We start from the raw sequence: 12,787 nt of genomic DNA on the forward strand, positions 1-12,787 counted from the left end.
ATGAGGAAACTTAAGTGGAACAGGGTTAAATGACTTGCCCAGAGTCAAATATGTGTCTGAGGCAAGATTCAGAGTCAGATCTTCCTGATCCTACGTCCACCTCTCTCTCCACTACACCAAGATGTCCCTCCATTTGTTAGTACATTAGGTGTGAAATACTGAATCAATGATCAACAAGTTGATACTCTACCAGAAGAAATGAACTATACACACGAAATATAAAAAGACCTATTAGAAGGCCTCGAGTGCACTAAGGTACAGACAAGAATCACTGAGGATAAGACATAGATGGGTTGCACTAGTAGGAAGTATGCCACATTAATGAGATTATACCAATTCAACGAGCAATTATTAAGTACCTACAATATGCCAAGCACTGTGCTAGCTATTAAGAGCATAAAGACAAAAATAAAAAAACCAAGCCCTACCCTCAAGGATCTTAACTTTTAACATACTATATGTTCCATATAAAAATGTAAGTAAATATAAAATAATTTAAGGATCAAAAGTACACTAATGACTAGAGGGATCAGGAAAGAGTTGTTTTGGCTTTTTTGGTTTTTTTAGGGGTATCTGAATTGTATTATGCACCAGTGGATGAATGGTCAAAGGAAATAAACAAGCAGTTTTCAAAGGAAGAATTCTTAAGAGCCATCTGAAAAAAAAATGTTTTAAATGACTAATAATTAGAGAAATGGAAGTTAAACCAACTTCGGGGTTGTTTTGCACCCATCAGATTGGCAAAGTTGACAAAAAAAAAAAAGGAAAATGACAAATGCTGGAAGGGCTGTGGGAAAACAGGTACATGAATAAATACACTGTTGATGGAACTACATACAGTGGCCCAGCCATTCTGGAAAGTAATTTGGAGCTATACTCAAAAAGCTATTAAATTAGGCATACCTTTTGACCCAGTGATACCACTACTGATACCTCAAAGAGATCAAAGAAAGAGAAAAATTATCCATATGTACATAAATATTTATAGCAGTGGTTTTTGTAGTCACGAAGAATTGGATAATATGAATGTACAAGCAGAGCCTATATTAGATTGCATGTCATCTTGAGGAAGGGGATTAAGAGGGAGGGGAGGAAATTTAAAACTCTTAAAAATCTTATGGAAGTGGATGTTGAAAACTAAAAATAAATTATTTTTTAAAAAAAGAAATGGAAACTGAGGGAGTGCCCATCAATTGGGTAACGGCTAAACAAGTTATGGTGCTATAAGAAATGATGAAGGGGAAGGTTTCAGAGAAACCTAGAAAGACTTGTATGAACTAATGCAAAGTGAAGTGAACAGAACCAAAAGAATGAGTTATACAATTACAATAATGTAAAGACAAACAACTTTGAAAGACTTGGGAACTCTAATCAACACAATGACCAACCACAATTCCAGAGGACTCATGATAAAACAGGTGATCTAGCCTGTTTTAAGATGATAAGAGAGGTGATGGATCCAGAGCACAGATAGCGGCTTTTTACTTTTTTTTATATGGCCAACACAGGAATTTGTTTTGCTTAACTATTTATGTTTGTAAGAGGTTTTATTTTTCTTGCTTTCTCAATTTGGAGAGGTGGGCTAAAGGGAGAGAATGCAGACCTGCAAATAAAATATAACTGAATTTTAAAAAAAAAAGGAATGAATAGAGTCATGAAGGAAGCTAAGAATTCTAAGAGGTAAAAGGGAAGATACAGTGGAATGGAAAGGCTGCAGAAAAGTACAGAGATGGGAGATAGAAAGCCAAGTTCCAGGAACCACAAATAGGTCAATTTGACTTGAATATAATGTTCACGGAAGGGAGTAATGAGAAACAATCAAACAACAAGTATTTATTTGTCAAGCACATACTGTATGTCAAGCATAATGCCAGGTGCCAAGGATAAAAAGACAAAAGTAAAAACTGTCCTTGTTCTTGGCAAGCTTACAGTCTAGCCAGGGGATATAGTATGTACATACATAAATAAATACAAGGTGATTTTGAGGAGAGGACACTAGCAACTAAAAGGATCAGCAAAGGTCTTGTGTAGAAGGAAATGCTTGAGCTGAGTCTGGAAGGAAACAAGGGATTCTAAGAAACAGGCGAGGAGGGAGTATAGTACAGGTTCTGGGAACAGTCAGATTAGTTTAGCTGGACCATGGCATGTATGGAAGGAAACCATGTGCAATAAGACTGGAAAGGTAGGACAAGGCCTTGTTGTAAAGGATTTTAAATGCCAGAGAATTTTATTTTTGATCCTGCACATAACAGAAAACCACTAGAATTTGTTGAGAAGTAACATATTATTGTTATTATTTATCCTTCATTCTCAGAAAGGACCAATGACATCACAAGGGTGATGTCTTGACTGGCTCTTGAATTGGATTTAAGTGAGGCAGAGCTGAGCAAAGTCATCAGCTCTCCTCCAGAGTCATCAAAGCCCAGCAATAAGACAAAAGTCAAGACAACTGGCAATGTAATGTCCTGGGATGTGGTGAATGACCTTGGCCTTTCTAAATTAAGGTTTCTCCCATCATTTGTGCTTGAGGAAAATCAATTTGGCAACCGTGTCAAGGATGGATTGGAGGGGAGAGATCTGAAGAAAGGAGACAGATTAGGAAGCCACTGTGATACTTCAGGAAAGAGAAACTAAGGGCCTGAATTACATGGTGGCTGTATGAGGAGATAGAAGTGAATATATGCAATAGAGACAATACGTTAGGTAAATAAGAGTGATGAACTGAGGAGAAGGTGAATCCAGATAACTGAAAACATAATGGTATCTCATGGAAAAGTAGGTTGGAGCCTGCCATGTCAAGCTGAGGAATTTGTATTTTATTCTAGGAGGCAATAGGGAGCTGCTGAAGATGCTTAAGCAGGAGAGTGACATAGTCCAAAGTATTGAAGTACACACTATATTTCAAGTCAAGCCAACAAGTGCCTACTTTGAGCCAGGCACTGCAGGGCTAAGCAATAAAGAAAATGTTAAAGTTTAAGAATCTCTGCCTTATAGAAGCTTGAAAGTCTATTTGGGGGATATCCATAAAACAATTAAGTACCAATGCAATGCAAGATATAAGTGTGAAAGGAAAGGTACAGAAAGTAAGTTATAAATTATTGGGGAGATCTCTGACCTTGCCTAAAAACTTTCCCCATCTAGGCCATCTTACCTAGGTGGAGTTGTCGTCCCACCCAACTAGAAAAACCTTACAAAGAGATTCTAGTGAAATCTGACCCATTGTGTTTTAGTCGGCCAGGCCTGAGTAGAGGTGGAACCCATTTTTGTCTAGATTGTCTTAGACAGGTGGTCTGATAAGAGACAAGTCTCTTCATCCAAGACTAAGTGATCAAAGTCACATCTCCCAGCCTCTCATCAGAATAAGCCCATCTCTCATTAGAATATTCATTCTTCTCATTAATTATTAACCAGAGTTGACTGCAACCTCAGAAACAACCATTCTTCCAAGGGCATATAAGCAGTGGGTTCCATGAGGAGTCTTTGGCATTCAAGAGTGACACTGATACCTTTATTAATTATCTACTAGCAATAATTAATAAAATTATTAATTACTCATAAACTATGTCTCTTGAATTTTTTATATGTCACAAAGTGCTAAAGAAGATACATGTGGGCTGGAGGGGTGGGAGAAGGATTCATGGGAGAAAAGTGACTGGATCTGGGTCAAGAATGATTGATAGGCATTAGATAGGTAAGGGGGAAGAAGGGCATTCTCAACAAGGAAGATGGCCCAAGTATGGGCTTGGAGCCAGGAAAGAGCTTGGCATGGTTGGGAGTTCAGCTTAGCTAGAGTGAAACAGTAGAATCTAAATTGAAAAGTGTATGTGTCTGTTTAGGCATGGGGGCGTTTACAAGGGAAACAAAGGAACAAGTAGAGATTGACTAGTTACAAGACAGGATAAAGTTCAAAGAGAGTCAGGCGTCAGGTCTCATGTGTCCTCTGCAATAATTTGCTAAGATTATCAGCTAAAAAGTCACTTTTCTGCATCCTAGAGCTTCACTGCTTTCCTTCTTCCTCAATTTTACATTCTGGGCTATCGTGGAGAAATCAATAGACTTGGAGCCAGAGCTCTGACCCATTTCCCTCTGACACTGACCTTGACACTGACCTGAGTCATGTGACCTTGAGCAAGGTTAACCCATTTCCTTGTCTATTAAGCAGGAATAACCTACTAACTACCTCCAAGGGCTATTGGGAGGAAAATATTTACATAAATGAGTTAAAATTTTGATGATGATCACACTCTATAACAATAATTACCCTAATAAGAGAAGTCTGCCGTCGTGTGGGCTTGGGTCCATGGCTTCCTGATGTGGGTCCCTCCTGTTGGAGGGCAAGTTGTCTAGCTTCATAAGGAGCTGAAAGAATCAGGAAAACCAAAATGGGGTCAGAGACTCAACATAAAAATGATTAATTCTGGCACATATAAACTGAGGCAATTTATATACAAAATTCACTTTCCTATAAATGAGATGGTACCCACAATTTCACATTATGCCTCAAAAGTCACATAATTAAAATTTAAATTAATCAAAAATAATTTTCTCAGCACACAGTATTTTACAAGGAAAACTATTCCTCAAATTACATGTTTAAGACCAAAGAGATTGATGTTGGGGCAAAGTTTAACTGAATAAAAATATTAAATACTTGAGTGAGAGTAAGCAATTTGCATCATATTAGGGTCAAAAGTATGTTCTACAGGCTGAAAAATAAATGTATACTGTGGGGATGGAGATCAGAGTGATTGCTCATACTCCAAACAATGAATTCTACCAATATTCAATAATCTAAATTGTCTAAAATGTCTGTTCCCTCCCCCTAAAATGTATTCTTTAAAAATTACAGGAATGAATGTTTATCTGGTCTTTAATACAATTAAGTTAATAATTCCTCTATTCCAATAAGCCAAATATCCTTCCTTCTTTTTCTTCCCTAACATAATATAAAAAATAGCCACACGTGGGAAATACACATCTGCAGTCCCTGCTGCTAGTGAAGCTGAGGCTGTTCGATCAGTTGTGTTCAGTTCTTAAGTTAAACTTAGATGGATGGCATTCTCATTCTCTCTCCCTCCCTCCCTCTCTCTCTCTCTCTCTTTCTTTCTCTCTCTCTCTCTCTCTCTCTCTCTTTTCCTTTCTCTTTCCCTCTCTCCATCTCCCTTTATCTCTCCCTCTCTCCCTTCTTCTTTCCCTTTTCCTCCCTTTCTCTTCCTCCCTCCCTCTTTCTTTCCCTCCTTCCCTCTCTCTCTCCTTCCCTCTCTCTCTCTCCCTTCATCTTCCCCTCTCCCTCCCTCTCTCTCCCCTTGCTCTCTCTCTCTTTCTCTCTCTTCACTCTCCCTCACACTCTCTCATTCTCAACATATACATTTACATGTGTGTGTGTATATGTATGTTATATATTTCTCCATATATATACACATAAATATCAAGATAAAAAAATTTAAGATTAAAAAGTATCAAAAAACACAAATATCTTCAATCTTATTTCAGCTTGACCTTAAGGGATATTAAAATTTGTTCTACATACTTACATGTTTATTGTTGGTTTTTTACCCCATAACTTCGACTCAAAATTGATGTTGCGCTGTTTAACCAATTAAGAAAAAAATTTCCAAAACACCAAAACTACTTTGTAACTTTCCTCTGTTTCTTCAACAGCCAATAAACAATGACCTTGCCAAAATCTTTGCTGTCACTGAAGTCAGGGAGCATACAAAAAAAGAGGCAACACTCAACCCTTACTGTTCGAATGCAAAAGAAAAACCATCCCCTAAGTTGAAAGCATTCTGCTTTTCTAGGCAAATATTTAAAGTTTTTGAGAGGACAAAACAAGTGATAGGAATTTCTTCCAACTGTTATATATATAAACAAGAGATATCAGGCAGAAGTTTGTTTTCTTGATGCCATAGTAGTGTTCTTTGTTTTAAGAAGAAAGAACTCAACCAGGTCATGAGGAGCTATACACAAAACTGGGTTAATTTCACACGTGCAGCTTGCACTTTTTACTTTCCTCCAGGCAAGTGATGTCTCCTTTATAACAAAATTCTTCATTTAAAAAACAAAACAAAACAAAACACTTGGAGTTGATCCCTGGTAAGTCACTAACTGAACTCCTAAGTGTAAAAACTGGACGACATACTGAGGCACACAGAGCAGTCATAATCCAAATATCTTTAAAACCCCAGAAGTTTAGATATACCCAGGCTATGTGTTCTTTATGAACAGTAGTGATTCTTAAATCATTCATTTCAAAACAGCAGCTGAATGCCAAAATTTAGTCCTGAAAACAACTAGAATAAATTGGAACTTAGCTTTGACACTTATCACTATGAAGTGGAATCCAGAATAAGGAAATTCCACCTAGAACCCCTTCCAATGAATGAATGAAAAAGCACTTAGTAGGCATTGACTAAGGCGGTGCAATGGATAGAGCCCTAAGCTTAGAGTCAGGAAGACTCATCTTCCTGAGTTCAAATCTGGCCTCAAACACTCGCTAGCTATGTGACCCTGGGTAACTCACTTAATCCTGTTTGCCTCAGTTTCCTCACCTATAAAATGAACTGGAGAAGGAAATGGCAAACCATTCCAGTATCTTTGACAAGAAAATCCCAAATGGGGTCACGAAGAGTTGGAGAGGACTGAAAAATGAGTAAATAACAAGATCCTATGTGCCAACTACTGTCTTAAGAACCAAAGATACAATTATAGAGTCCCTTCCCTCAGGGAGCTTACATTCTTCCTAATAGGAGAGATGGCACAGTGGTGGCCTGGGAAGGGGCACATTTGTCAGAAAAATTACAGGTGAATGGAGCCACAGGAGAGAAAATTGATACTCCAAGTGGTTTGATGGCTGAAAGTGCCTAAAGTAGATTGTTATGAGGAAGCTTCGCTAATAAGGCAGTACCACCAAATAGTCTCTGAGGATAGTATGGTTCTGTTATAAAGAGAGGCACCATGGCATAGTGAACACTACAGAATTTGGAATCAGAATGACGTGGGTTTAATTTCTATGTCTGACACATACTAGCTAAGCTCTGTGTCCTTACTTATAAAATGAGAGGCACGAACTAGATGATCGCTAAGGCTTCTTCCAGCTCTAAACCTGATGTCCTATGTATAGATTATGGGCCACATTCTCCAATGGTGCTGGCTAATCAAAGTAAAGCAACATACTACAAAAAAAAAATTGGTCAGCTAGATAGCGCAGTAGATATGGGCCTGGAGTCCTGAATTCAAATCTGGCCTCAGACACGGACTACTTGGGCAAATCACTTAACCCTTTTTGCCTCAGTTTATTCATCTGTAAAATGGGCTGGAGAAGATGATGACAAATTACTCCAGTATCTTTGCCAAGAAAACCCCAAATGGGGTCACAAAGAGTCTGACATGCCTGAACCACAACAACAAAAAAGCCCTATTGATTATTCATTTTCTTGAATTTGGTTCAACGAGCACTTATTAAACATTTATTCTGCTAGGTTCTGAAAGAAGAACAAAGCTTGGATACAACACAACACTTGATCTCATGGATCTTATGATCTTGCAGGCAAATAAGAAACAAACTCTGATAACTATACTATACAATAATACATGGCAACTACATTTGTTGTTGTTGTTCAGTCTTGTCTGACTCTGTGTTCTCATGGATTCTGTCTATGGGGTTTTCTTGGTAAAGATACCAGGGTGGTTTGCCACTCCAGTGGACTGAGGTGAAACAGAGGTTAAATGACTTGTCCAGGGTCACGCAACTAGTACATGTCTAAGGCCATATTCAAACTCAGATCTTCCTGACTCCCGGCCCAGAGCTCAATCCACTGAACCACTTAGCTACCTCCTGACAACTGCATTAAAGAAACACAAAACAAAGTTTTGCATGAAGAATAAGGGTCAGGATGGGGAAGGTCACTAAAAGAACCTGCATTTACAAGGTCCACAGAAGAGCTACAAACATAAGAACTGGTAAAAGGGTCTGGAACTAAACGAGGAGCAAATCAAAGCACCAGGCATAAGCGATCTCACCTCCCTTCCAGAATTTAAACATTTCACTTAACTTTGACTATCAGATTATTAAAAGGGAAATTAATACATTAACAGAAGGGAGTTTTGAATGGGCATATGTCAACAAAATATTTTGTACAAGGTGGAGTCACACAAGACTGCCATTTATTTACCATATAGATAGCAGAAAGGGGGTAAAGGAGATGGGGGCAAAGAGGGACAGAGATTTTCAGTTAACAGAAAAATAACAATTTAAGTATTTCCCCAATTCTGATGCCATTTCACTCAATGAGCACATGCCCCAAGAGATCATGAGATGGGAAACATGGGTGTGCTCTCCAGCCCTCAAGTACTTTTGCTTCCCTGCAGCAGACCCCTTATTTGCCCTTTGAGGGGCAAAAGAAAGGGGGAAGGAGGAAAGGGAGGGTAGTAGGGATCAGCAGCCAGAGCCCAGGACACATTTACACACAAGTCCAACACACCCGGCCCTTAAAATCAATCTTTATGCCAAAGTTTATGGATCTGGCTGCCTCAGCTACATTGTTCCAACAGTGCCAGAAGCTGTTGACTTTGGAGGCCTGCTTCAAAGAGAGGATGATCTAGACTATACAAGATTTTTACCTTTCATGATATGAAGCATTATGGCACAGAGGACTGAGAGTCAGCTTCAAAGTGAGCAAGACCAGGGTTCAAGCTGTACCTCTGACACCTACTGGCTATGGGATCTTGGGCAAGTCACTTAACCCCTTATAGCTCTAACAGGAGTGGGAAATCTGTGGCCTCAAGGCCACCTGTGGCCTTCTAGGTCCTCGGGTGCAACCAAGGACCAGTTTTACAAGTCCAAGTTTTACAGAACAAATCCTTTTATCACGCAGATTTGTTCTATGAAGTTTGGATTCAATAAAAGAGCCACACTTGAGGACCTCGAGGCCACAGATTCCCCACCCCTGCATCTAGGCCAATTGTGTGAAACTCAAGTAGAAACGGGGTCACTAAATCATCCATAAGGATCCCTGTAGGCCATAGGTTGACTTAGAAAACCACATATTAATATTACATAAGTTCTACTATTTTTATTTATTTTTGTTAAAAATTTCCCAACTATAATCTGGTTTGGGCTGCACTCCAGAGTGATGGCCCATAAAGTGGCTGGTGCTGTATGACACCTCTGCTCTAGTTAATACCCTAAGACTCTAAACTGCCACCTGCATTGACAGAAGAAGCTTCCTGCTGGGAGTTCCCTATACCAAAGAAATCACAACTCTAATACTGATCCCTGCGTTGACTTTAGAACCTAACTCTGTGCAAGATATTTCTCTAAGTTTAGTATAATAAAATCTAAAACGATGGTTTATGGTTAGTATCAGTTCAATTCAATGACTCCAGAAAGCCTGCTTTACACTGGGGCCCTGAGAAAAGAGAAGAATAGGGCCCTGTCCTCAAAGGATCTTCCAGGCCAAAAGCACAATAAGATAGCCCTGAGCTGAGGGCCTGGAACTAGTAGGTGCTTAATAAATGCTCAACTGACTGACACCTACTCAGTAAAACTGAGTATAATCCATCAGGGGGAAAAATGGACATTCATTGAAATAGAGGACTTTCAAGCACTCTTGAGGAAAAGACCAGAGCTGAATAAAAAATTTGACTTTCAAATACAAGACTCAAGAGAAGCATGAAAAGATAAACAGGAAAGAGAAATCATAAGGAACTTATTAAAGTTGAACTGTTTACATTCCTACATGGAAAGATGATACTTGTAACTCATTAGACCTTTCTCAGTATTGGGGTAGTTGGAGGGAATATATGTATATGTATATGTATATGTATATGTATATGTATATGTATATGTATATGTATATGTATATGTATATGTATATGTATATGTATATGTATATGTATATGTATATGTATATGTATATGTATATGTATATATATACATATATGTGTGTGTGTATTATATGTATGTGTATATGTATAAATATGGGTGTATATATATATACATATACAAATATATATAGACAAAGGACACAGGATGAGTTGAAGATGAAATCTAAAAAATAAAATTAAGGGGTAAGAGAAGATTATACTGGGAGAAGGAGAAAGGGAGAGGTAGAATGGGGTAAATTATCTCACAAAACTGACCAAAAAAAGCTTTTATGGTGGAGAGGAAGTAGGAGGAAATGAGTGAATCTTATTGTCATCAGATTTTGCTTAACGAGGGAATAACATATGTATTCAATTTGGTATGGAAATCTATCTTACCCTATAGGAAAATAAGGGGGAAGGGGATAAGAGGGGAGGTATTGCTAGAAGGGAGGAAAGATTGGGGGAGGGGGTAATCAGAAGCAAACACTTCTGAGGAGGGATAGGATCAAAGGAGAGAATTGAATTAACAGGGGCGGGGAGGGGAGAGGGGCCAAATATAATGAAGGGAAATATAGTTAGTTTTTCACAACATGACTATTATATGGAAGTGTTTTGCATGACTACACACGTATAACCTGTATTGAGTTGCTTGCCTTCTCAATGACAGTGGGTGGGGAGGGAGGGAGAGAGAGAATTTGGAGCCCAAAATTTTAAAAACAAATGTTTAAAATGTTTAAAAATGTTTAAAAACTGGGAAATAAGATAAACAGACAGTGGCTACAGAAATCTATCCTGCCCTACAGGAAAATAGAAGGGGAGGGAGATAAGAGAAGGTGGTTGGGGTTATAGAAGGGAGGGCAGATTAGGGGAAGGGGTATTCAGAATCCACACCATCTTGAGGTGGGGGGAGGGGAGAGATGGGGAGAAAATTTGGAACTCAAAATCTTGTGAAAGTGAATGTTGAAAACTAAAAATAAATTAATTAATTAACTGCTATCCCTGTGTGGCTCTGCTGCTCTTTATCTAAACTCTCCTGCACCACTGACTACAGAAATCCTTTGCAATAATGTGATAACTTCTTAGATCAATGACCTCTAGGCTAGGAACACCTCATCTAATGATTTGGGGTTAGGAAATAAAATGACAGGTTCTATTGTCATTCTGACATATGACAAATGAAGAGACATTCTCAGAGATTCAGTTTTAGTGGGACAAAGTCAGACCTGTTGTATTGATTAAATGAGAAAATGCATATAAAGAGGATATATCTGGAAACAAAGTAATTGTATATTGCTATTTAGATGCAAGCTGATCACTTTTGTTAACAACAAAGAACTATATACAAAGTAGGTACCCATCAATTGGGAAACAGCTAAACAAACGGCAGTACATGAATATGATGGAATATTACCATGATGTCAAAAATTATAAAGATGATGAACATTGGAACATGGGGAAACAAAAATGAACCAATGGAAAGTGAAGTACGCAAAATCAAGAAATATATATATATAACAACATGAATGGAAAGAACAAAAGAAAAAAAAACCTGAATACCATTGTAATTATACTGAACAAGTCAGTCTCAAAGGAGGGATGAGAAAATTCATATCCTTGCTCCTTCTGCAGAGGTAGGATACTATGAATGAATGGAAGGAAAGAAGGAAGGAAGGAAGGGCGCTAAGGAGAGAAGGAAATATTTATTTAGAACTCACTATGCACCATGCATTGTACTAAGTGCTGGGGAAATAAATAGAAAAGGTAAGACAGTCTCTGCTCTCAAGGAGCTCACATTCTAATCAGGGAAGACAACCCATAACAGAGAGTTTAACTCCAGAACAAATGGAAAGACTCAGAAGTTTTTAAGGTATCTAGAGAAAGCAGAGGAAAGGATCAGACCATGGACATGGAACACAGTGCATACTGTCAGACTCAATTGATATTCTCTAGTTTTGCTGACCGGCTTTTTTTCCTTTTTCCTTTTTCCTTTTTCCTTTTTATTCTTTGTTACAAGAGTCAGCTGTCTGGGTAGGGGAGGAGGGGGAGGATATATCTGGAAACAAATTTTATATAGACAAAAGATATCAATAGATTTATTTGGTTAGTTTTTTACTTATTTATAGCTTTTCCTTAAATCATTTGGCCTAAGTTGCTCTTTTGTTCCCATCTTTGCAATTTAACTCAGACCTGCCTGCTGATGAGGTAATAATGAGATAACCTCATTAAATCTCTGTTTCCAGTTATTAATGTGACCTTTCCACAGAAGCAATGCTTTCCTGGCTCCACTCCATCAAATTTCTTGATTCCTTCACTGATTAGTGTGTTTTAAAAATGTCAACTTATCATGAAATGTCCTTATAGGACCATGTTCAAACCGTGCTGGTATCACCAGGCCTCTTGGTTCTGGTGACTCTGAAAATGTGCCAGATGCTATAGAATAGGCTAATTTTTTAATTGCCTTGACCTTTACATCCCAGAAGATGATGTGATTCTGTCTTACTCTTAGGAATACAGATCTAGGGGTTTCTGGGGAGTCTGAAATTGTCTTAGGGCATTCCTGAGATGGGCTCTGAAAGAAATGATATGGTTTCTACCCCAAAAGTCTAGTTAGGGAGCAAAGTGATTATGCATACACATGGCATCATTCTCCCAAATTCAATGACCAGAAGTATCAGTTATGCCAATCCAGAAGGCTTTTACTTCACATTTCAGGTTTGAGTCCTGGAAAGAAAGAAATCAATCACCACTTGGTTGATTGATCAAGGCTATTTATTGGCAAGAATATTCAAGTGTAAGAAGTGCACACTAGGAACGGACCACACCCCAGAATTTCTGTATACTGGGATATACCAAAGCACAATAAGTACTTTGGGTAAGAGCTAGCTATCTTCCTAGAAGAAAAAAAGGCATAGTTGAGTGG

At 38.4% G+C, this 12,787-nt stretch overlaps 1 protein-coding gene across 8 annotated transcripts in view; it reads right to left on the minus strand.

Annotated features, from left to right (window-relative positions):
* Positions 1-12,787, minus strand: part of REPS2 (RALBP1 associated Eps domain containing 2) — a 352,146-nt gene that overhangs the window by 146,537 nt on the left and 192,822 nt on the right. For all 8 annotated transcript variants that reach the window (XM_078146089.1, XM_078146083.1, XM_078146082.1 and 5 more), the window contains one exon: positions 4,262-4,359. In XM_078146089.1, the coding sequence (XP_078002215.1) occupies positions 4,262-4,359 (98 nt within the window). The remainder of the gene's footprint in view (positions 1-4,261; positions 4,360-12,787) is intronic.

The sequence above is a fragment of the Phascolarctos cinereus genome, unplaced genomic scaffold (assembly GCF_003287225.1).
Source record: "Phascolarctos cinereus isolate Bilbo 61053 unplaced genomic scaffold, phaCin_HiC Scaffold_726;HRSCAF=1367, whole genome shotgun sequence".
Taxonomy (NCBI): Eukaryota; Metazoa; Chordata; class Mammalia; order Diprotodontia; family Phascolarctidae; genus Phascolarctos; species Phascolarctos cinereus.